The sequence below is a fragment of the Netta rufina genome (genome assembly GCF_964035555.1).
Source record: "Netta rufina genome assembly, chromosome: 2".
Classification (NCBI taxonomy): domain Eukaryota; kingdom Metazoa; phylum Chordata; class Aves; order Anseriformes; family Anatidae; genus Netta; species Netta rufina.
In genome coordinates, this window is record NC_140124.1 from 18558703 (window position 1) to 18585458 (window position 26756).

Genomic DNA, 26756 nt, shown 5'->3' on the forward strand with positions numbered 1-26756 from the left:
CACACCTGTTTTAGTTTCCAGCTCAAAAATAGTAAATAGTAATTAATTACCACCAATGTAATATATGTCTACCTTTACAATTTTAATTTTTCTTTGTAAGTTTTACAGTACATTCCACATACACTTATGAAGTTATTTCTACCATCAGGTGGCAGCAACCAAGCTACTGCCCCTCTCTCTGCAACAATTCTCCTGTGTGTGAAATGGTAATCTCTGAATCTCTCTTTAATGGGCTTTGAGAAACACCTGCAAGAACTGCTGCAAAAGATCAAGGTGTTAATATTATAATCACTAACAGCATTTCCATGGAAGGTAGAAGCAAACTAATCAATCAGACATTAAAATCTATGCCTGCTAAAATGTGGGACCAAAAGGGCTAACAAATAATATTCAAAATATTCCATGGCTGTTTAAGACCTTCCTCATTCTTATCCTTAAGCAGTTGTGCAATTTCTGTACTGCAGTAATCCTTCCAAAGGCAAATGTGAATGTTGGCAGGATCACACATTTCTGCAGAGGCCTTTTCAAGCCATCCAATTTTAGGCACATGTTTGCCAGTGAGGAGCCCACTCATCCTCTGCTCCTCATCCATCTGGCCTGGAGCAGGTGGACCTCCCACAGGAGGTGCCTGCAGCCCACAAGTCATGAAGCTCCGTCCTCCTCCCTGAGTTCTTAAACCCAAATCCTTTTGGTTTTTGGAATCCCTGCTAAGACCATATTCTCCCTTAATCCAGCCCTGCACTCTATATTACACAATACATATTTCTCAAAGGGTCCAATCCTGCTGCAGCTGGAGGTTGGTAATCACACCCTGACCTTTGGGGCTGCAACTGATCTTGTCAACCACTCGATCACCGCAGTGGATGCCAGCACCCACTCTTACAAAGGACCAGGACCGTGTTTTGTAAAAATATGCCATATGAGAGAGACTACAAGTAAAAGTATTTGCCAGCCCTCATTTCACTGGGGAGGTAGCAGAGCACACGCTCGCTGCTGCCATAACCTCGCCGGGTGCTTGTCAGGTTCTGCTTCCTTCAGGCGAATTGCAAGTGAAGTCTGTTGAAAGGTTTTGAGCACTGTCCAGGTTTCAGCTGATTCTTGCTCAGACAGTTTTGCTAGATAATTTTTTCCCACAGTTATCATGCTGGAAAAAATCCCAGCTTACAAATAGATGTTTTAAAATACATTTAATTTTCTCTTGCACAGTGAATTAATTTATTTTAATATCTTGCTTTGTCTCCAGGCTGCAGATTGATGAACAAAGTGATGATTTTTGATGGACCTCTTAGCCAAGATCTTCCTTTCAAAAACTGAGGCTGAAATTTTACATGGACCCAGAACTGGAATGCTGCTTTCTGTGTCAATTCCATGTGGCATGCGACAGCCTCCCATGTCAGAGTACTGTGTCCCATTAGATCAGTCCTGACTGACAAAAACACGATGCTAAGGTAGCCAAAATGCATTGCCGCTATTCCTTCTCCAGCTCCATGTTAATTTAGACCACAGTTTAAAACCAAACTGACTCCTATGTAGTTAGTAAAATAGGAAGCTATGGAAGAATTACAATTTCAAAGAGGATATGATCGGCTTTTAAAAATAACAACATTGAGATATTAAGTGCAAAATTAATAAAAATTCACATTAAGTTGGTCATTTTCCTCAATGAAATATGTTGGCTGAAGAGCAAAACATAATTTGTATTTAAATTAGATTAAAATAAAAAAATAATAGAGTTGGAGAGGGAAGTGATTATACATAGCTTGTTTATAATCATGTGAACAGAATTATTTTCTCAGTGCTTTTAAAATTCAAGTTATAAACAGTTTCCTGTTTTTTAAAAATAAACCCTGCTCTTGTTCTTCTGGAAGTAAAAACAATCTTAACAGGGTCACACTCTGTAAAGAATCTCAACTGTAACATTTCAGAACATTGCTCATAGTAGTGTTAGCACATGCTGGCAGAAAAGGCTGAAAAAATCACTGTAAAAGGAACACAGAACAATAATCTAAAATTGAACTATTTGAGAATCATTTTTAGATTATCTTTTAAAACAAATTGCTTGCTATCAATAGTTCTTGGAACAATTTGGAACTGACAGACTGTGGGGTGGTGACAGTGTATTACCTCCTATTTGGCTAGTGTGATGATCCCTTAAGCCACACACATAGCTGTGACCCCTCCTGTAACACAAGGGGGGGAAGTCTTATTTTGTTCCAGTTTCAAAATCTAAAAACTCTCCACTCAAATGTTTCATATTACATTCTTTCACTTTTTTTTTTTTTTTTTTTTTCCCCGTCCGCATTTTGTCTGCTTGTGTTGGGATAAGCCAGAATCTTGTCTCTAGTGTAGGAAAGACGGGCTGAGATGGGATGACTTTCATGGTCTGAAATCATGGCCATTATATAAACCTGTACTTCTTCACGTGACAGTGCTCTGTATGGGCCTGGACAACACAATTTAGTATATGCAATAGATGTTAAGAATGGATTACTTAACAGCGAGCTTCTGCAGCTCAGGTCCTTTCATCCTAGCAAAAAGATACTGTCCAACCAGAATAAATTCAAGGAAGGTTAGCAATGATTATCAAATGTACGGGATGGTTTCCAGGTGAGGAACACATGATTACAGCAGCAGTTCCTAGCCCGGAGAAGAGATGACCTGAGGGAAATGAGAGAGGCCTACAAAATCAGAGATGGCCTGAGGGAGCAGATAGGGATCTAATGTTTGCTGTCACTTCCAGCACAAGGACAAGGATGCATGACATGAGTTTAAAGGAGATAAGCAAGTACAAAACAAAGAAAAAGAATAGCAATTGTTGGGCAGTAAACCAACAAAACTTACTGCCAAAGTCAGGGCTGCACTGTTGTGGATGCAAAAAAATTACGTGGGTTCAAAGGGAGACTGAACAAATACCTGGAGGAGACATCTCTTGATGGTTATTATATAGACAGAAATCACAACCAGGAAATCCCTATGCTGAAGATAGCTTGAGGCTGGGAGAGTAGTCAAGGGAAGGAGCGTACCTACACATACTTATCCCTCTTCTTACTCTTGCCTTGACTAGCTGCCTATGGTCCTCACTGGGAACAAAATGCAGGGCTGGGTGAACTCTTGGTCTAACCCAGCATGTCCCTTCTTATGTTCCTATCACCTTATTCATACTGAGGAGCACATAGAAGACCAGTGTCAGATGTACATACTAATGATAAAAACCTTTTTTCCAGTTCAGCATCTGGGGGAAAAAACACTGCAAAAAGCACTTGTGCACAGCAGGCCACAGCCTTTGATGTCAGTGAAAAGCTCTCCAAAAGCTGTTTATCAATTCTTGGTTTGCATCTGAAACAGAATTTCAGAGCCTGAGGTATTCTATGTGGCCTGAGGATGGACACATGTGCATGCACCAGGTCCCGGTGCCAATGAAACAGTGCTAACTGCCTGCTGAAACCCACGTGGTGAGGCTGGACTGCGAGTTGCACAGAGACCTGCCAAGTCTCAATCCACTTCACATTACTGTGAAGTACAGGTTTTCCAGAAATCCTTAATGTAATATGTGACCTGCTGTGGACTCCCTAGCCAGCAGTGACATATAGGCAACGATGAATCCTCTGCATGTATATTAGACGTGTGCTGTGAGCTTGCTCTTAAAAACACCTCTTAACTAAAAAGTATTGTGCAGGTTGGACAAAATGTTGGTGGTCCAATGGGCTTTGGGAGGGCACCAGTACCACCCCTGAGCTGACTCAGGCAGAGCCTGGCCCCTCTCCACACCCTGATGCTCTGCCCTCCTCCCCGACATCCCACCCTGGTTTCCGCTCATTTGTTGTGTTAGTCATGATGCTCTTGACAGAAACTGTCTTAGCCTGTTGAGGAATAAGTAAAGCACCATGATAAGCTTACACACACGGTGTGATTTACAGCCCAGGCTTTGGTTTATGTCACTCTCTCTGTCGGAAGAGTCTCCAGGAAAGCAGCATTTCAGTTTATTGCCTCTGAGAAGAAACATGCCTTCCTCAGCAATCCGCATGCAAGTTACGCTGTCTCCTCACTGTGGCTTAACTGCCCTCTGGTGTCTTCCCTCAAAAAAACAGCCTGCTCCATCCATCAGCTAGAGCAGTCACAGCAACCACTGTTAGCAGAGGAGCTCCAGCTCACAACTGGGCTCTGTTCGCCCTCAGATACAGGAATAAAAAAGGAGGCATCTGAGTGGCGGCAGCAGAGCTGCACAGCTGAATTTCTGTATCATTCATGTCCCCACAGAGGTGGAAGAGTGCTGCCCTGAAGAAAAGGGCATTTCCATCAACCTATCTGTTCAAATCCTCCTGTACAAATACCAAATCTTTTCTCTAAGAACTGGATCTGTCAGGCAATGATATCTCTAGGTTGCTTCCAACTAGGTCTACCTTTGAAGAAGCAGTGAAGTGACAAAGCCCTTATCTCCTGTCTGAAAATGAGGGCACAGGCCTGTACCAAGCCTGCTGCCACATAGTATGCAGGCTTGGCAAAAAGTATTTGTAATACTGGTTTCAACTGTCAGCATTTCATGTCAGGGTCCGCATCTTTCTCCTTGTTTATCTTGTTCCCAGCACACTTTCAGATACTATGAAAATAATTTCACCATTCCCCCAGGTTAGCCAGTACACCATACTGAGCTCATTTCCAAAACGTACTTTGACATTAAAAATAACATGCTACCTTTTTTAAACCTCAAACTATTTAAAAATTACTTTGAATGTGCAAAGGGAAAGCATGGGCTCAGATGAGAGAGGAGAGGGACTGAAGCAGGGTCTTACCCAGTGATCTCTCCTTGGTTTGGTTTGCTGACCGCACGACGGGAAGGCTCGCCCGCGTGCGGCTGCCCCGTGAAAAGGGAGTCGGAGAATCACCCTCAGACATGGCCTCTAAAGAATCGGCAGACGCTTCAGATAGATGCTCTGTCTGGTCACCCAAATTGGGCTGTGGGCTCTGCGACGGCTTTGGGCTTCTTGTCTGCAAAACAGAGCATTGCGTTATTGGTCAACTGGACCTAGAATATTTGGGGAAAATAACAACAAGAACAACCAAACAAAAAACAAAGAGAAGGAGGAAGAATTCCAAACTTCTTCAAATACTGGTATGCTGAAGGTCACTTCTGTGTAGATTATTTAAGAAAACGGTGTCCTTGGGTATTCTGTTAAGGTTTTTATTGTTATACATTCACGTTGCAAATTTTATTGCTAACAAGGCCCTCAGGACAAAATGTGCTGAAGAGACATATGGTAATGCCATTCCTTGCTGCTCAAACAACTACTACAGCATAGACATGTCTACACACACACACGCATGCACTTACAGAACATGTAAGATCAGAAAGGTTTTCATTGTGCTTTCTTAAATTTGCATTTAAACCCTCAGTGTATGGAAGTACGAAGAAGATGCTAGTATCACAGTAGCATGTCAATGTCATTTAAACCATTTGCAGTTAAATTTATAACAGAGAAAAACTTAAAACATTACTCTTATGTTGCTAAGTCTACTGAAAAAAAACACTCCACAAAGAAATTTTGTGATGCAGCAGTCATAAGCTATTAATCTCAATATATTCTTGCTGTGGTATCTATGTAAGGTATAGGTCATGCAGCAAGGCCAAATTAGCCATCCAGCATTTCTACGCAAATTCATAAATAATTATTTTGTTTCAAAATCAGAAATGTCTTCATTAACTGACCAAATTAACTACGATTTTTATTGGGCAATCACATTACTAAATCGCTAAACACAGTATCCAAAAAAGCAGATTCTCATAGGAGAGAGAGGGTTTCTTCTGGGCACTTCTACTGACTCTCTATTACTCTAAGATATGTGTAATAAAAACACATTCAGTAGGAGATACAATGTACTGAACAATTTTTGCTGACTATAAGTGATATTGTAAGTGCTTTCTACAAGGAGAGGTTGCATGAAGAAATATACTTAGTAATGTTTGCTCTGTTCAGTGAAACTCCCTCCACCAGATTTAATATTACTCTATAAGAATAATTTTCCAGTCTCTCAAGCAAACTCTCTATCACTACGAACTAGAACAGACATTGTACAAGCAGAAATTCAAAGCAAAGCAAGCTCACTCTGTCCCAAAAGTAGTATGCAAATACGAACTTTATAAAGGCCTATAATCAGTACCAGGCACAAGATGTCATAAAATGCCTATGCTTTTCTTTTCTCTATCATTTAAGGTCAGATGTTACTACATTAAACATCCCCTGTATTAAAATCAACTTCAACTCTAGATTTGAAGATGCTGGCAAGATCCAGAAATGTTTTTGCCTCTTTCTAAAAAGCCAAGATGACATATCTTGCTGACATCTGGTTCCTTCAGTGTTTTTTTTTAAAGTGAGATGAGGTGAGCTTGTCTCAGCAATAGCACAGATTACATAATATTCCCTGTGTGACTTTGAATGTATGAAGAACTTTAGCTTTTATTAGATTTTCATTAGCTGGCTATTGAAGCTTGTTGTTGCCAAGTTGTCCAGTTGCTCACAAACTATAATAAATTAGAAATACCTCAAGAGAAAGCTAAATCCTCCAGAACTTTTCACTTCTCAAATGTTAATAATAAAATATTAGGTATTATCCAATGTCCCGCAGTGAAGTTATTCAAGAGCACTGAATTTTTGCAGGAGTTAAAGCTAACAACATTTGTTCTCAGTAAACTAAAGTATGCTTTGAAGTGCCTCTTCCATGGTCAGCACTAGTCTGCAGGTTGTAAATACAGGGACTTGTGCCTGAAAGCTTACAGAGGTGACAAATGACTTGCAAACACAGAAAAAGAATTTGATTACTCAGTATTTCTTCATTCAACTTTCCAAAATGGCTTGGGAACCATCACTGCTGAAATATTTCATTTACACAGGCATACCACAGGAGTACAACCAAGTCAGGTCATTACAACTTCCTCACTCCTTGTACTACTAATAACTTATCTGTGTGTATCCATTAATAGAAAGTTACAAGGCATATCAGAATGCTCACTTTAGAGAAAGACATAACTAAAAAATAAAACCAGACTGAAAAAAAAAGAAAAAAGAAAAAAAATAAACACAACAAAATCAACCTGCAAAATATTGTTATATTTAGAATTTGTTGGGAAGGGGATTATTTTTGTTTCTTTAAGAAAAAAATATTCTCAGAATATGAATCAAGCCTATTTTGCTTTGCTTTCTTTTTTTTTTTTTTCTTTCAGTTGAATCCTCACATGCCATCTGAGACATGCAGTTGCATACCGCATGTAGTTTATCCACACATATGAACAGGTGCATATTTTAGCAGTTAGGGAATACTCCATTACCACAAGCAACTAGACACAATCTCAGCTGTGCAGTTGACCAGCGTTTCCTGCCAATGCACGGGTGGAGACAACCTCAGCAATGCTATGTTTCTTTGGTTGTCCCTGGGGCAGTTCTTTAGGACCTAACATATGGCATTTGACCCTCCTGGGCTGAAAAAAAAAAAAGCACCACTTTTCAGCAGTACTCATTCCACAGCCCCAAAACTGCAACACCATGAAGTGAATTGGACCCTACCAAAGCAAGGCAGAGGCACATCATGGGTTCTGCTCAGACATGAGGCTCAGACCTCCTCTTAACATGGTATAAATCCATACTATTTCCATGTTTGAAAGTGGAGTTGCATAAATGTAAAACCAATGCAAGCTATTATTGTGATCTACCTATATACAAATACCCGTTGTGAAAGGTTACAAGCTATTTCTCATGCTCAGCTCATGTAACCATTGTATTTCAGGTGTAATTCTGAATTTTAAACAGATTTAAAGAAAATCCTCAAACAATAACAACAGGGGTTATTCAAATAACACGGATATGAGTATGTATTTGATAAGAAATCAATTTTATTCTTGGCAGCGAGCACTAGGCTTAATGCTACTTAATAAGCAAGCACATTCCTAGTCAGCATTTCTTAACCAGCCCATGAAGTGGGGAGAGGACAAGCAACGTTTATGGAGCCATAAAGAGCAAGGACTTGTAAAGATAGCTGCAGAAAGAGGGGCAGAAACATTCAGCATTACCCAGACCTTGTAGGGAGGGGTGCAATTCGCCTTGTTGACATCAAAATCAAATAAATAACAGATGACACAAAGAAGTACTTACTAAATCATACTTTATATATTTTCCCATATGTTTAAATATGTTCACAAACAAAATTAAAAAAAAATATATATCAAAAACTTAGTATTTCAGAAGTGTCCCTTTAGTCATTTTGGGGTAACTAGTGTGCAGTACAAGCATTTACAAAATAAATATTCACCATATAGCCCATGTTTCAGGAAACATGAGAACCCAGGCAGAGTCACAGTATGGACGGCTGCCCCTGGAGCAGGGTGGCACCATAACTGCATGTTGCATAGATCCAGTAAAAGCAATGAACTGGACATTACTGTGCCGGGGTGGCTGCCTTTTTAATAAGCCTGCTAGCAAAAAACATATTACTCAAAAGAGAAGAAAGGTCAAGCTGCTCACAGAGAGGTAGAACCACCCAAACCCAAGCCATCTGTAAACAGACACTGCACACATGCATGCAAAACCAATGAAACGCCAGCACTTTCCTAGCCACACCTCTGGGCTAAATGCCCCAAACCAGAAGCAGGCTTAGAAGTATGCACCAGGGCTCTCTTTTTCCCTGTGCCAATACTGTTTAGGCTACAATTTCCTCAGTCAGCAATGGTCTTCTCCCCACAGCTATATGTTGGGAGACATCCCTCTGAACGTTTCTCTGTGCAATGAGCCTGATTTTTTAGCCAGCTGAGTGGAGCTTAACCTATTTCAGGACTTCTCTGATAAAAAGATCTTGTCTCTGCTAACACTGGGTAGGAAACTCAGCAAAAAGGAAAGGCAAAATAAGATGGGAATTCTGGTGAAATCTTAGATATAATTACAGATTTCTTTGAGATTACTATTTTATTAAATTTTCTTAGTATGCAAGGATATACATCTCTGTAACCTTTTCAGGGTATATGTTTAAGTGTAACACATGGCAGTTACGGAAGATGTGGTGTTTTCTAACTGCTCTTGGGATTTGATCAAGAATTAAAACCACGGTTAATCATGCCTCACGACTGACGTCTGCCTGCTACAGCTTGTCCGAAGTATGCACTTCTCATGTATCTGCTGTAGTTTTACTGACTCCAAAAAAGATTCAAAAAAAGTCCAGGGCTCTCTGAATTCAGTAACATTTCAAATAATGAGCAGTGAGACCAGAAAGTGCCTGACTAAGGCAAAGTGCCGGCCATACAGCCAGCAGGCACACTAGAGACATCCCTCTTTGAAGGGAGCAAGCTGCTGCTTCTGCTCCCCTGCTCCCATTTGCTTCCATGAACCCCTCATCCTTTGGCCTACCCAGTCCTATTGCTCTGCTCTTCATAACATCCTATGCTCATTTTACAGTTATACTCCATGCTAATCTATATATTCAAATTGTTTTCATTTATTACCTTTCCAAAAAACTCTCCTGAAAATTTGCTTCATGCATTTTCAGACACACACACACACAAAAACGTAGGTTATGGCCCCTAAACCTGAAGAAGGATTTAATTTCATCTCTTGATCAAGAGACAAAATATATTTCCTGTCTCCAGGAACTTCCAGGAACTTTATCTTGACATAGTTATCTCTTTAGGAGAAGAATATTATCACACACATCTTCAGAGTTGCCAGCACCCCTGGCAGTGTGCAAATGGTAAACAAAGACATCAAAAAATAGTACAGCCCTAGTAAAATACCTCTTTTTTAAGCATGTGATCTAAAGAACACACTTAACATAGGCAAAACAAAACAAACATTTGAGTGTCTTCTTGACGTTTAAAAAAAAAAAAAAGGAAGAAGAAAAATTAAAAGAAAAACGGAAACCTGTTTTTCTGGACTTACAGATAAACTATTTCTCCTGTGACTTGTGCCAGAGATGACTACTGGATGTGTGACAGACTGCAAATGTGCATTTAAGCAGGCTGCACTTAACGTATGATGAGTTTATTAAGTCTGAATTATTGTCACAGAACATGTGCTCTTATTACCATAACAATAATATTTCTTCATCCCATTTGTGTCAGATCCAAATGATGGTTGTCCTAAGGAAGGGCCTGCTTCTCCCAAAGATACAGAGTCTTTGGGTCCTATATGATAACCACTACAAGATTTTACTTGTCTGGATATGCTACTAGGGACATACTGCTGTTGGAGAGAAAATGGGTACTATCCACATGTTCTTACACACCTACATAAAGTTTGTTTTGCCTCTATGCAGTGAATGCATTTGGATACTCCCTCAACCACACACATACAGACACACAGAGGCAATGGGCCGAGCCTCCTGTAAAAGATTTTCACTTGTGAAAAGACAAAATGTCTTTGGTCTGGGAGAACTGGGGTGGGGACGTGATTCAGCAGCTGAATGCAACATAAAACCATTTTCATGACAAGCTCCCTTTTTTCCATGCATTATTTCACAATTATGAGATGGGAAATCCTATGGCATGTTCCTTTTGGACTCTTTCAGCTGGAAACGGTACCATGCTGAGACAGTGGCCCTGCTCTCGAGGGTTGAAGAGAGTGGGAGGGCAACTGCCCCTCAGCACCATGCATATGCTGTGGGCATTACTTACACAATTGCTGACGCCTGACGAAGCACTAGTGGATGTGTCTGGCTGCAAGATATGTATTTCAAACACAAAATGTAAAAGAAAGCACAGGAGAAGATAACTCAGCCCGCAGCACCAGGAGTCACAGGAAGGTGCTGCACCAAATCCTGGTGACGTTCAGTCCCAGCAATGTGGCATTCCAGCAGGTGGCTAACATGAGATGCCACACCAAGTGACAGTTTCGCTCCTTTCTGTGAATTTATCTGAAGGCAAAACTCTGCTTATAGCAGGATCTTTATCACCACTCTCTGTATTCACTGATGCTGATCACTGTTTCTTTCAGCTGGCAGATAAAAACCACATCTAATTATGTGTCAGGATCCATCAGCCGTATTTTTAGGCTGGAATGATATCCAAATCATCCGAAAAATCTGCACGTTTTCCCAGGAGCATTGCTAGCTCCCGTTGGTGGCCAGCTGCGTGCTCCCTGCTGTGGCGAGCCGCCAAAACCCATTTCTGTTAATCCCGAGGCCGGTGAATCAGCGAGCAGGGCGTCCGCAGGCTGCCGACTCCTGCGCTCCCTGCTCAGCACCGTGGTTCACGCTTCGGAAGGGTGATCCTCCACGTTAGCAGGGGAATTTTTCATGCAACCCTGTTATAAAGGACTACCAGGGAGCAACATTTTCAATTTTTGGTTCCTAACTTTAAGCACCCAGATACATTGAAGCCTGCTTTTCTGGAAAGCGGCATTTTTGCAGTAAAGATATTCATTAGGCGCAATAAAAGCTGTAGGTGCTCAGCACTTACACTGCCAGACCTCTTATTCAGATGTTTAATTGGAGGAACTTGCATTTGAAAATGTTGCCCTCAGGAACTCAGCAGCCCGTCTAAGAGCAGCTTAATTGGTCCAGACAAGTCCAGACTGAAATATGCAACATGCTGTGGCATCTCTTGAATACGCAAAATATAAAACACAAAACAGAAAAAAAAACCCAAGTCATCCCTGCTGAAGCACAGAAATATTTCTCAGTACGTTTCTACCCGAATCCCAGGATTTTTTCTTTTTACAGATGCCAGTCTGAGGTTTTAGGGTGAAAATTAAAGTAAAATGATAGACAAAACAAATAGTCACCCACTGGTAATAAGCAGAAATCACACTGAATGAAAGAAATCTTTCATTTTAAAATAAAGTCATATGTCTCTCTGCTTTATTCTAATGTGATATGAAGTATTTATTTATACGTGATAGCTAAATGTAAGAAGTGACTGATCACCTCACCATTTTTCTCTGCAGAGCCTTCCATGGCTCCATCAATTTTGCTTACAGCAAAATCTGTTCTTTCCCAGTCTCTCTCATATTCTTGCACCATCGCCTCAGTTTATTATTACTTTGTTTAAGTAAGTTATCTGTAAATTTCAGCCTGGACACCAACATTTGTCTTAATTAAAATCTTATGGCAGCTTCAGTTGGAAGCTGTTTCTCTTTTTCCTCCTAAAAACCCTACTGTGAAGCATTCATGGGACAGAATGACCCCTTGTTCCATCCAGGAGGTGGCTGCATTTCATCAGCAGTGGGTGAGGTAACTCCTACCTACACAACCCCCAGAACTGTCATGAGAACGCTCAAGATGAAAAGGGATGATTTAAACAAAAACTGTCATTATGCTGATTAAAGGGGAAAGATCCTTACATGCTTGAAACCACATGCAAAAAGGAAAAAAAAAAAAAAAAAAAAAAAAAAAAAAAGAATAAATACCAGATGCCTAGATGTACCTAGGGGATGGTGTGTTCTGATTCAAGAAATGATTATCTACCCATCCCTTTTCTCCCACACATGTGCCTAGGGAAAACAGGAGGAGGGTCTGTTTTTGTGGTGTCTGTTTCCCAAAGCAAAGGAACACGGTGCGGGCTCCAGCTCAAAGCTGTCCTGGAAAAACCTGTTTTTCTGTGTTCCAAAAGTGAAGGAGTTCTTCATTAACATGCTCTTTTAGAAATAACCCAAAAAATAAAAAAGACCTCACTGCTGAGGCTGGTGAGTAGGAGGGATGGGTCTGCTTGTCCCGAGGAGGGACAGGAGGGATGCTGTGCAAGAGCCGAGCTGAGCTTCTCGTTCTCCTTGCTGACTTGCCACCATGCCCTTGTGCTCCTTCTTCCCTCCCTCCAGGCCATCTCCTTAGCACATGAGGGAGAAGCCTCCCTGCTCCCCCACACCTCTGCCGCTCCCACTGTTCCCTGTGGTCAGCATTTTTATTGGCGCATTTACATTTTCTAAGTCAAAACAAGCCCAGTGGGGAAGTGACAAATAAGGTGCAAATAAAGTTGCTGCACACAGTGCACGCTCAGAGACCTCCTTCCTTATTATACACGTGTTGGCCTGGCACTTGCATGGTTGTGCTTTTGGCTGCAAAAAAAACCCACGCAGTGGCACATATGCGTCTAAAAGGTGTGTGCATGTTCACTACACCAAGGGAAAAAAACATTACTGTAGCAGACATCCACGTAGCAAGTCATACAGGAATGGAAGAGGTACTCGACAGACCAAGAGCTGAGATACAGGCGACTTCAGAGGTGCAAGTGGTATTTGAGCAAGAGCTCTGAAGAGCTGTGGCCTTATGTCAGCCCCCCCTTACATTGAGATGCAAGGTGCAGCAAAAGGGAAACACTTCCAAATCTGCATGACAGCAGGGGATGATGTCAGGAAAGGAAAGTGCTGCCCCAAGATGCAGAGGCACATGTGAAACATTAACATCTTCTCAATGGAGGCTCTTTTAAATGTTAATTTATATTTTAGCTGGGCCCACTACACTGCTCTCCAGCCATTATCCCATTTGAATCTGCAGCAAGTGTATTCCTTCAACTTAAATTCCCACAAAAAGATCAATTTGCAAGTTGGAAACCAAGCTTTTTTGCATATCAAATACAGAAATATCTGCCCCTGCATTCACAGACCTGTCCTTAACTTTGCAGAAAGACTTTTATCCCTCAACTCTGTTCCAAATGTGTAATAAATACATAAATGAAGTTAGAATTGGGACAGCTGGTAGCGATCACTTATTTATCTAGGACCTCCCACCAAATGTTGGTGGATTTCAAAACATCTATCTAGGACAAGAGCATGGACTTCATGTCTATCATGCTATTAAAGGAAAAATCAGAATTAAAAAATCATCAAAGGATGCATCACACTCCCATATGCAATTAATCTATATGAATGACACCACTTTCAGAGGGAAAAAACATGCAGATCCGTATTTATTTGAGAGCACTAGTTGCGATGCAAACCACACACAGTTAAAAGGTAACAAACTCAATCCACAGCAGAGTGCAGAAAAAAGAAAGTACAGTACTAACTCTCTGAGAGGATTCAATTTTCATCAAGTACCTTTGAATGTCAAGTTCTGAATGAAGGGAGACCAACATGCACTGCAAAACCTGTGGATCAAAGAGAGAAAAGAAGGGGAGGGGGAGAGATAATTGTTAACAGGAAAGGAAAAAGGAGAACAATAGAATTAAAAGAGAATAACCTCTACATATTGAAGGTATGAAGAGAAGAGAAAAGAGAAGAGAAGAGAAGAGAAGAGAAGAGAAGAGAAGAGAAGAGAAGAGAAGAGAAGAGAAGAGAAGAGAAGAGAAGAGAAGAGAAGAGAAGAGAAGAGAAGAGAAGAGAAGAGAAGAGAAGAGAAGAGAAGAGAAGAGAAGAGAAGAGAAGAGAAGAGAAGAGAAGAGAAGAGAAGAGAAGAGAAGAGAAGAGAGCACTCAAAAATAATAAAGGAAAGGCATATGTGCTAGGGAACATCATGTTCTATCAATAGTTAATATGCAATATTCTCAGAAACTTCGCTGGACTCAGTTCAGAAATGCTACCTATGGAGGTATGTCAAAGAAATGGGAAACGTCTCTGTGATAAAAGAGAATGGGAGAGAGTTTAGCCGCAAAGATTCAGACGTGTATCTAGCAACCATATCTGACAAGAAGTGGCAAAATATGCATTCTTCCAAAGCAATGATACAACTCTTGGTTGGAGTTAGCAACAGTCATTGCAATACTGTGTTGGTTTCTCACTTACTACAAAGACATGGAATCCTTTAATCAGAACTTAGAAATATTACATTATTCTTGATGAATCCAATTTACAAAAGAGTAAAATATTAACTATGGTATGATTAAAAAATATTCTCCAGTCATGTCTTTTTACTATTTCACATCCAGTCTTAAAGAATATACACTGTGAAAATGTGCTAAAATGGGTTTAAAGGCCAAAACAAACAAACAAATATCTTTTCCCAATCACATGAATGCGATGAGAATTGGAGGGAAAATTGCCCGCTGATGTTTGAGTCTTTGTAGGCAGAGGTCCTATGCTCTCCTTAGTCTACATTTGCCCGCGGGCTGGAGGTGGGGGTAGAAGAGATTTTGTACAGTGCCCTAAACAACCTTCTCTGAGTGCTGGATTCCTCTCCCAGCGAGCGCCAGGCTCCCACGACAACTGCTCCTGCCCGGATCAGAACGTGCAACTATTCGCACCGGGCAAAGGAGCACAACTGCTCTGATAACAAGGACGTTATTGTTAAGGAATCTTACTTAGCAAGTAATTATAATGCCAACATCATAATTAAGAGACTAATTCAAAGAATCTTTTGAATTTTACAAACCTAGGGGATATGAGTATAGGAGAGTTGATTCTTGGGATGAGATATGCGACATACAAGTACACTCAGATTTTTCATGACTTTGTCTATTGGATATTTTGGAAGGGCAGTACCATTTTATATGAAGTGAACAATAGATCATTTTTCTCCCCATGAGAAATGTATCATTTAGAATTGTTCAAGTAAAATGTGATTTCTACAAATAAGCCATTTATGCAAACAGTACAAATTAAATGTAGCCTTCCGGCAACAACTGGATGGGTTCCAATTCCAAACCACACAGACAAAACAGTCTGTTGCTAATGTTTGAGTAATACTGAAACTGTATTACATTTTTTTCTTTCTTTTATAATGTCACCACCCCACAAACCTAAGAAGTTCTGTCTGACCTTTAATTAAACTATTCTGACTTAAAAAATAAAAAAAAAATAATAAAAAAAGCTATGGATTTTCGGATTTTCTAAGGACAAAATCCCATCTCAATGCCAAATACACAAGACACCCAAAGAACAAAAATTATGCTGCATGTCTGCTGGAGGTTTGGTCTGCATCACATCTCAAGACCACACTTTGGAAGGGACATTACTCTGCAGAATGGCAGAATCAAGTGTTCATCTCTTGCCTTCCTTAAAGCTATTGCATAAAACCAACTTGAGCTACTCAATTTCCTTAAACCCTTTCACCCTAGTGGGGAATTACAATTGCATCCTCTTTCTTTTGACTTTCCTACTCCCAAAGGAAGTGTAACATCCATTCTGACCTAAGGGAGGGTAAGGAAATGAGGATGCTTGAAAGAGTCAGCAACCCTCCCCACCCCTAATTCAGCGAAAATGCTGCTCTCCCCCTCTTTTTATCATAACAACGTGTTTATTTTAATTCCAAATAGTTGGATGAGGATTCATAGTTAGAATATATAAAACTAGTCCACCTAGATCCAGAAGTTCCTCCCTCCTCTTACCAGAGTTGTTCTGAAATTTGCTGTATGTGATGCAGGACTGAGTCATCAATCTCTGAATAAATACAGTCTGGCAGAAAAAAAAAAAAAAAGAAAAAAAAGAAAAAAAAGAAAAAAAAAAAGAACCACACACAAACACAGAGTGACAACAGTAGTGCAGCAGAAAGATCCACTGACTCCTGCACAAGGTGGCATCAGGAAGCAGAAGAGGCCTCCATAGTGTTATACAGCAAACTTTGGATCACCCAAAGAAGATCTAGGCATGCCCATATTGGAGAAATGTAATCAAGACCATTACTGCAGCCCACGTAAAGACCTTATGAATGAAATTTAAAGACAGTTGGGTCTGACTTCAAACCTTGAAGCATGGCTTCACTTGGAACTTTCCAAAATATTTCTTAACTTTCTATATTCCTTTCCAAACTCAACACCACACCAATGCCTTCATCAGCAGTCTGATGACCTCAAGGGTATTTAAAGAGGGAAACTAGCAATGATCTATTTCTTCCTTTCCTCATAGATTGTGGAAGAGCTTTTCTTTTTTTCTTTTTTTTCCAACTGCAGGCATGCATGTGGATATATATAGTGCACAACGATGGGAAATGAATTCAAAGAGTGTTTTTCGACTTTCAAATGCAGCAAGGGTACGGGCTCCTGTGACAATCCCCCATCTGCTTCCCTCGCTGACTCCACCGTTGTACCACAAGAGGCATCACAGCAAATAATCCATGTGAGGGGAGAAATAGGAATTTGGAGCAAATCCCACATAAGATTAGAAAACTTTGGATGGGACTCACTAAGAATTAAAGAGCTGTAGAGAACTGAACACTCAACTAACGTGCTCTGAGCAACCTCTGCTGGCCAGCAGATAAGATCCTGCACCTCCTACTAAATGGAGTTGTGCAGAGCCCATGACTTCACATCTGTACATGACATCCTCAGCTGATTTGAATGATCAGCATTCAGCCAGCTTCACTAGCATGAGGGTGACCTACATGTGGTGGGTCTGTCCCAGTGAGGGGAAGAATGACAGGGGTTTTTGCTATCTGACACCAAAGGGAGGCTCCTACTGAAACTGGTATTAAGTCTTCACGAGCTGTAAATGAAAATAGCCAGAATAGAAGTGGTACCAACTCTTGTCAAGGTTGGGTTAACAGAGAAAGAAACAGATTAATAGAGGCAGGTAGAGACATAAAGGTAATATGGAGAAAATCAAGAAAAGAGCTTAAGTAATTTCTTCTGGTGAAAAGTGGAAAATGTTAGAGGCCAAGGAGGAGAGTGGAAAACGGGGCTCGGACACTGCACACAGCTAATGAATGGTTGCACAGCCCCATTAACTGCAGGTGCGAGCAGGAAGGGATATTACATGGAGAAAAATGGATTTCAGGAGCCAATCTCTACTGTAATGAGAAAGGTACCAGGGAGAAAGGAAACAGCTGCCAAACATGTTGCTTTTGAACTTTAAACCTAAATGGAGTGAGCAGTGGCCCTGGAAAAAGGTGTAGAAAGCTAAGAGTCATAGGAGGAAAGCAAAGATGCCAGGAATGCAGGGAATGTCATCAAATGGAGTCCTGAGAAATGTCTGGTGAACACTGCTTGCAAGGTAGTATCCAAAGGGTTAGCATGCAGTAACTTAGGGAGGACAAGGATTAATATCTCGAGGCTGACTGACTGTGTTAGTCATTATTCTGGGCCCTTCAAAACAAGGGTGAACGAACTGTAAGGCTGCCTTGTGGGATCTGCTTGCTAAGCAGATCAAAGGAAAGTATTCACCACTTTAAGCAGGATCAGGCCTGTTGAGCACTGAAATGTTAAGTCTCCAAAGGAAAAAGCAGATGCTTGAGACACTTGTGTTGATGATTTAGTAGGAGACATCTGTCCCCCTGAGTCAGCCTGAAATAATGTCACAGAATGGTGTTGGGAGCGCAATGTGCTCCCACAGCAGGAATGCAGCCCTGCTGGCAGTGCTGATACAATTCAAAGTGCCTTTTCACTGAGGTACTGGCAGTGCTGCAAAAGTGGAGAAATGCTAGGCTTTCCCCCTTCTTTTTTTTTTTTTTTTCTCCCCCAGTCTCTGTAATAGCCACTTGATTTATGCTCCTGTTGGATTTCAAAAAGGAAGTCTTTATAAAGGCAGAATACACTGAACACATTGCATTTATCACGGATCGCCCAGGAAGATGACACGGCTGCTGAGAGACTGGAAGTGGCTAAAATTAGAGAAATGCATAGGTTTGGTATGAAGCAAAGTTGGGTTAGCCAGGCCATTACGATGCCAATTAGTGTTCCCTAGGCTTACAAGCTCTGGGTGAGATCCTGCAGAGACATGCAATCAGCCGACGCTGGAGGGAAATGATAACGAAAACACAAAGGGCTAGATATGAGTACGTAGATGATGATACATGATGAAACGAGATGCTGACTCACAAGTCCTCTTAAACTACTTGAAACTGAGGGAAGGAAATGAGGATCGACTGCCTATTTCCTGCACACAATGGTTTTGTAGGAGGGGTGCAAGATACTGATATTTTTCAACAATGGGAGAAGTCAGGATTGTGGCTCAGTTGGGCTCAGACCACAGAGGTTCTTCTAACAGTAATTTTAAGTGCACAAATACCTGCCAAAGAATGGAAGAGGTGAAGTCTCATCACATCAAAATACAAAGTAAACATACAGGATTAACTCCAAGCAACCTGCAAGAAAGCAGTCAGACAACTGCTGAAAAGATGGAGATGGCCAAAGACAAGGGGTCCAAAAGGAAGCACAGAAACAAAAAGACCAGTCAAATGTAAACAAGGAATGTAATCAGAGAGATGAGAACAAAGGAAGAGGGCTGCACAAAACATTAGGACTTCTTATGTTTCAGGATTTACCTTTTCTATCACACTCCACAGCTACAGCATCCCTTAAACTGTGCATGTTCTTTGCCTCCCACTCACTGAACATCACAGCTGAAAATGACGTGTTAACTTGGCAAACTGTATTTTTGAAAATTTCCAAACAAAAAAGTGAAAAAGAATCTCCTCTCCATTGTTGTTTCTTTTTCTCAGTTTTTGTCAAAAAAAAAAAAAAAAAAAAAATCATGTTTCATTTAATTTTCAGTGATGACTAAAGCTATATATATATATTATATAAATTTATGTAATATTTAATGAACCTTAAAATAAAACAACTAGAACAAGAGAACATTTAAAAAACATATCAAGAGAATTCAGGTCATATTCCAAACCACAATTTGTAGGGATATAAAATGGTTATACCTGTAAAATGGTTTGGTAATCAAAGGGTTCTGAAGTTCTCCAGAGTCATTTATTCTTCCCTCTTTTGCTGTCACTCCACTCATGTGGAAATGTTATAACAAAACACTGTGTTGTATCTATACTCCAGGTTACAAGGCTAGTATGAAGGAACAAAATCACTTCACCTGTTCATCTTAAGATGACTTACAGCTTTTTTTATTATTATTTTTTTAAAGCAAGATCCTGTGGGCTATGGTATATTTCAGCCTTGGTTCCATCATGGATTTATGCACATAATTAAGAATATGATAAGTCCACGAGACTATGTAAACAAACTTAGGCATGAACTTATTATTTCTTTGATCTTGGACCAGAATGCTCTTTAACATTGTGTCCTAACACCTTAAGAAATGAGTGCTCATCAGCCCCTTTCCTTGCCACATCATAGATAAAAGCAGTCAAGAACATACATGAAAGAAGTAATTCTTGTATTTATGATGTGTCTTCCCTCTTGTACAGTTATCTGAACATCATTGTGCAAAGTAACAGGAAAAATCAGACTGTTTGGTGCAGGGTGAAAAAAAAAAAAAAAGATGATTGGATCTAGTTTCTTTAAGGTAATCTGAACCTGATTTGAACCTGTGCACCTGAACCTGCATCATTACTTAACAATGCAAAATTCTGTATGTGAAATGCCTACATTGTACAGAGGGGAAAAAAAAAAAAAAAAAAAAAAAAAGTTGAAAATCTCAAAGGTGGCTGCCTAGTGAGGGATATGAGTCTACAAGGAGGTACCTCCATAAAGAAAACACTGTGCCGCCTACTAATTCTGGTAGGATTTGAGGGGAATTGAGCAACTTTGACTTAAGGGTTCAGCTAGGGGTTTTCAACCACATAGATGCCATACCTGAAGAATCTAACAGTTTAAACATTGTTTCACAAAGCTAAATGGCAAGAATGTTCTCTACTATCTTTCTGTAACTGTTTCACAGTCAGAAATGGAGACAATTAGATGAACACCCTATCTTTGTTTCCAATAGTCTGTCTCTCTTATTATTCATTCCCTTCCTCCTATCATTATCATCTCTCCTTGGAATCACATTACATTGCTGAAGATAAACAACAAAAAACTATTATGAATCTTTATAAAAGAATAACGAATCGGTGATGACCTAAGCAGAAAAAGATTTTCATGAGCTGTCTCTAGTATTTTGAAAAGAAAGAATGATAGAAAAAATAGAATGTTTAAAGAACACAGTTGTTTCTCTCTCATTTTTCTGTGGTGTTTTCTCTCATTTTCATTGAAACTTTTTGACCTGGTTATTCCATCACTAGTAGCCATCACTGAAAAACACTGTATGGTGAATGCAATGGCAACTGATGGTCTACTGAGAAAACCATCCTCTGAAATGCTGGAAAATGTATGGTTTTGTCATCTGCCATTGACCTGATTTAATTGTAACATTTCTTTTATACACGTTTTTTTTCTTTTTTACTTCATTTTGGCCTTCACTACTGACTAAATGTACATGATTTTCTAAGTTGCGATCAATTCATCCAATTAAAACTCATAAAAGCTATTCAAAGTGATGAACATTTGCATTATTTTTTATTGAAAATGACAAGGTTAACGAAGTTGCTCCCTCCTCTCCTCCCCCCCCCACCCCCCCAAAAAAAAAGGATAATTAAATGGCAATTATTTAGAAGAAGGCATAATGAAAAACGTGGCTCTACACAAATTTTGTTCTACCTTAAGACTTAATAACACCACGTTTTCTAAGAGCTTCATCCCCACAACTCCAAATGATGGAAACTGCAGGTCTCTGCCAGAAACTGCCATTTTAACAACCAATCTAGAAAACTTTAGGCAAGAGTTCATGTAACACAGGACCTACCTGTGTCATGGTGCTACAGAACTGCACCATGCCTGCATTGGTGCTCAGCTCTTATGGAAAGCCATAAGCTACTTCATTTATGTACTTCAGTGGACCTAAGTTCTTTTAAGAAAACAGGTTGTAGTGGAGAAAAAAAATAGAAAACACTCATCAAGAGTGTGACTAGGTAAGACGAATCAGTATAGAACTGTAGTGGCAACCCTATTCTTCGTCAGATGTTCTTTTACCAATTATTTTTTTCATATATTAAAACATTTTTGAAAACTTTCACTAATCAAAATACCCATGACCACATGGTGAATCATTTTGCTTATGCACTCTAAACTATGCACAGCAGTAATCTTGCAAAGATGCTCTAATCTTCTCCCACCCCAAAAATGCCGAATCCTTTCCCACTTAAGCAGGTCTGGAAACATGTCCAATCACAGCTTTCTACGGTCCAAGAGTTACCAAGCCCTGGCTCCCATTTCAGTCCTTAAAAAAAAAAAACACAACACTTTTCCTGCCCTTGGCATACCATGTAAAACAGTTCACAATACTCCTCTACCTTACAAGACTTCAATAATAATTAACTCATGAACAGTTTCCAGCACACTGCCAAGAAAACTGTTACAGAAAAGTATTATATTTATAAACCACATTAAGTTTGCTCTTAACACCTTCTAAGGGTCACAGAGTCTCAGCACAGGAGTGAGGTTTTGTTAGCCAGTCTTCTAGATTTTTTATTAGAACACCTAAAATTTTGAACAACAACATCAGACATAAAAAGCCTACCCCATCTTATTATTAACTGAATTTATTATCTTCCATCCTTCCTTAAACACACAGCTGTCATCTACACAATTACATGAGAGATATGAGCTCAGAAATGCCGTTTGCAGCATAACCAGCTTACACCTGAATAGCACATAGAGTAATTAGAGTGGAATCCAGCTGAATAAGTTAGTCTTATCATCTCATAACATCAGCTATTTTGTATTAGTGAGATAAATATTAAGAACATATAATGCTATATACAAACAGTTAGTCTCTGCAAGGTACTGAATACACCTTAGTTTTCATACAATCAGATATCACTGCTATGATATAAGCGCCTAATTAATGCCAGCCAACATTAGCTTATGGAAAATTATCTTCACATCACTATTGCAAAACAACACTGTTACGCTTTTATTGATAAGGAAACTTAAATATTAATTTCAGTTTCAGGTTTACATATACATAGAGTGAGAGATATTCAAGTATTATATGTTGTTCAAATGTCCTTATTGCAACATGTTTTATTATATATTGCAAAACCTACTTCTTAAAGTTATCTACTCACATCTAAAGGATATGATGAAAAATCAATAACAAACCATAACATCGGTTCATTCGTCTGAAATGTCTTTTCAAACTTATCCCATTTGGAAACAATACACGGATGCTACTGGCTTTACAAGACTTACGGAACAGGGAATAGAGCTTGATTTGGATTTCAAGAGTTGATGTCATTATTGTTCACAAGCCAACAAAGGGCTTTAAAACCGAAAAGAATCTACAGCATATAAAATGGTTTCCAACTTGTAAAGGATCCAGGTCCTGCGCCAGTGGATAATAATTTGCAATACAGTTTAGGGTTTTTCAGAGGAGAAAATGGGGGAGGAGATAAAGCACATTTGTGTAGAAAGGAATGTGCAATTCTTACTCTCCTGAGCTACAGTGAGATGTCTTTCTAAAATCTTGTTTTTCTTGTATTGTTCATATCTTTTCTTCAAATGCTTAAACCTTTCCCATGTTGGAATCTGTACTTTTTTTTTTTTTTAACATCTTTGTTAATTGAAAAGCTTTTTTTTAGAGTTACAGTGTTAGTACCACTCATAAATGACTAGTTATCAGAAATAAAGAGAAAGTAAGCCTAATAGATAGACAATAGGTGCACCTCACTGATATCTGAGGGAGATGCAGTAAATAGAGTATGTACATTTGAATTTCTATGGCATTTTCTCATTGGTAATTTCCTTATCTTTCAGCACATACCTTAGAACTTCTGAAAACATACCAAACCAAAGGTAAAAAATTTGAAATGAAGTAACCTTTAGTAGACAAAACCAGATGAGCAGTACACAGTTTCTTCTACTCTTGCATGAACACTCAATGACCTCATACTTCTCAGTGCCTTCCCTCTCCTCTAAATTCAGCAAAAGACAATGTTATCTGTTGAAGCAAAAAGGATATACACAAATATTTGAAAAAGCTGCGTCTCAGTCCTTTCAAACTACATGGCACAGTCTTCACTACCCAATAAATACTGCAGCCAGAACATAATGTAGGTTTCTATTTGAGCACTATCCACTGGCCTGGTTACTGAAACTATATAAGCATATGTGTCCTGGGGTTTAGAGGTACACACACAAAATGAATCCTACCTCCACAGAAGTTCATGAAATTATTATTATTTTTATAATTTATTTTTGTTGTTGTTGTTTATAATTTATTTATTTAGTGACAGGCTTTACAGGAGGGCCAGGTTTTTATACCTACAGAGTTACCCTCTTTGAGTGCCTCTAAGACTGAGAAAGGGATCTGAAACATCCAAAGTGAAGGAAGAATAGTTTCTAATATGTTGTTCTTTCAGGAAGTTTTTGAGACTAACTCACTTTCCAACAGATGCTTCTGTAGGAAACAACTTACAAAGAAAAATATAGTGGCTGTGGTAGTAGTCCTTTTTATGTGTTTGAACATGGGTGAGAGTGCCTAACTTTGTAAAAGGATGTGCTGATAGTCTCTTCAGTTATTCTTTGGTTTTACCTTCTTAAACTACAGAATATTTCCTGTTTTGGCCATACAGCCATGGTTATCTTTTTTGTTTATTTATTTAGTCTTTGAGGACACCTTCAGTGTCCTCAAATGATTATCTTCTTTCTTGCAGCTTGCATCAATTCTAATTGAGCAAGATGATGACTCTGAGATATACTCAGCCATACTAAACTACTCTACATGTCATTCACAGCATAAACTGATGACACAGCTGCAGTTGGACATAATCTCCAGTCAGCTATGAAGGAAATACAGCTCTAACTACCATCCACACAGAAAGGAGATGCAAAGATGTTTCATCTTGCAGGTAATAGGTGTATGACAAGTATTGCATACTATAGGAACTTTCAGCAGATTCCTGCAGAAGAGAGTCAGATGAACGTCTTATTTTTTATTTTTCAATCTGAAAGTTCTGGGCAAAAGTAATTTGAAAAGAGATAGTTTGATCTGAGCAGCACCAGAGGCAATACTTAAGTCATTATGAGGACATCAGAATATTCCAGACTTCTATTCACATTGACTGTGTTACCCTAATATCCTTTTAACCTTCTTAAACAAGTTCCCACCATCAGTCATTTTCTCTACTTATTGAAATTCTCAGAAACATCATTATTCCTCCATTTCTAAAAATAATAATAAAAAATAAATAAGAAAACTCAGTCTGACAATGAAGGTGGATTAAGGAGAATTCTGTGAAAGCAGATGTTAAGGGGAGTTCACTGAAGATTAGGTAGTGTAAGAAAGCCAAGTGGAAAAAAAAAAACCTATTGGATGATCATATCAGCTCTGACATGCATTGACTGAGCTTTCAGTTCTACTTATCTCAGGAACTTAATAAATAGTTACTAATTTTGATAGTATCCAATAAGGCAATGGTGTAAGATGTACAAAATTGCTGAAAGACAGAAAATCATGTTTTATTTTTCTGAAAAAAAAACAGTGAATTCTAAAAAGAACTAATCATTTGATTATTTCAGAAGCTGTTAAAAAAATAAACTCATATATCTGACAGAGCCCTAACAGGAGAAGAAAGCAAGGCATAGCAAAAGTACCCAGCAGCAGCAATACCTAGTCATCTCTTCCAAGTCACTGATGTAATTCAAGACATTGATTTTTCCACAGATCCCTTTGGGATGTGGACTGAGGGACAGTTTGTTGTTGTTAAAATGTTTTAGATTCCTTCCTATTATCTAGTATCTTTTTTTTTATTTTATTTTATAAATTTCATTTAAATTTTCTTGTCTGGAAATGTATAATCTTTTAGGAAAGTTCTAATAGAGTAATTGTAGGTTTAGCAGTGGTAATAATTGTTAGGACAGCATTTGCTGAATTTCAGAACCCAGCAGTGGGAAATTTAAGCACATGTCCACTTGTTTGAAAGAGCCAGAGCTAAGTCAGTATTAGATTATATGATTTATATGAATGCCTTGAATGAATGGTTTAAAACTAAAAATCATTTCTTCACAAAAGAAAAAGAAAAAAAAAAAAAAAGATAGGCCCTTCTTTAAAAAAGGTTTAACTAAAAGGGCAGATAGAGCTCCCTAGCAGTACTGCATACATTGAAAAATATAAAAATAACTTCTGTGTATAAGGAACACATGAATGGTTCATCAAGAGGAATGAAAGAAAGACAGAAAGCTAAATAATATGGAGAAAAAAATAAAAAATAAAAAAAGTAAGTGAAGAACATCCAGAAAAGTATGTTTCTAAATTAGTTATATATTTCTTCTTTTTTCTTGCCTGAAAAGCAAACAAAAATGAAAAAAAAAAATGTTTATGTGGCCTAAGAGTACAAAAAACACAGATGTCCTTAAAAGCATTTTGTAGACAATGCTAATTTGGAAAGACACTCTCACATCACGAACCCTTTCAACCTAGTTAATAGAGTCTGCATGTCTTGTTTACATGAAATATGTAGTGGAAACTTGGAACAAAAACTATTCTGAAAGTGGGTAACTCTTCCCTTATGCTTTAATAAATATTAGACAAATACTGATAATGTATGGTCTAGAAAGAATCCTTATTAGCTAGTATTTAAAATGGGGGGTAACAAAACAGCACTTACCCTTTGAAAGCTTTCCTCTGGAGTTACTCTGGTAGATATCAGATTATTAAAGTCTGCAACACCAGCTACAGTATTTATTCTGCTAGGACTAAGAAAGGCGTGTTACCAATGTGGTCCAAGTAACAGGTAAAACAGTTTGCAAACAGTATACAAATGTATACCCCAAGCAAACAAACTCACAGAAAAGCCCTACCAAACATTAACCTTTGCAAGGTGAACCAGCCGCTTTTCAGAGGAGCCCTCAAACTTCAGACCACACATTAGGAGACGGGATACGCCTGACTTCAGCTGTAGGGATGACAAAAGCAAGTAGCTGTCAGCCACTTTGAACATCCTCAGCTGCTTGAAGCCAAAGGCCATAAAAACCGTCTTGTAGCTCTGATAAGTGAAGGTGGCCATGGGGCTCTCCTAAATTGCCCCATGCTGAGCAGTGTGAAGGAGGCCACCAGCAATCAGAGATCACTGGAACACAGCTCCTGCCACACACCCTGCATGGGAGTTGCCTATACAGCAGCACGTATTTAAATCTG

At 39.2% G+C, this 26756-nt stretch overlaps 1 protein-coding gene across 12 annotated transcripts in view; it reads right to left on the bottom strand.

The window, feature by feature from the left end:
• The window catches only part of KIAA1217, a 181957-nt gene that overhangs the window by 94337 nt on the left and 60864 nt on the right, over positions 1 to 26756 (bottom strand). For 9 of the 12 annotated variants that reach the window (XR_014618204.1, XM_084282133.1, XM_084282123.1 and 6 more), the window contains 2 exons: positions 13976 to 14056; positions 4791 to 4986 (listed from right to left, as the gene is read on the bottom strand). Coding sequence is in view for 11 of the 12 variants with exons in the window: in XM_084282133.1 (XP_084138259.1) it covers positions 4791 to 4986; positions 13976 to 14056 (277 nt within the window). In the remaining variant the exon portion in view is untranslated. The remainder of the gene's footprint in view (positions 1 to 4790; positions 4987 to 13975; positions 14057 to 26756) is intronic. The other 3 variants (XM_084282128.1, XM_084282131.1, XM_084282135.1) reach the window with 2 other exon arrangements.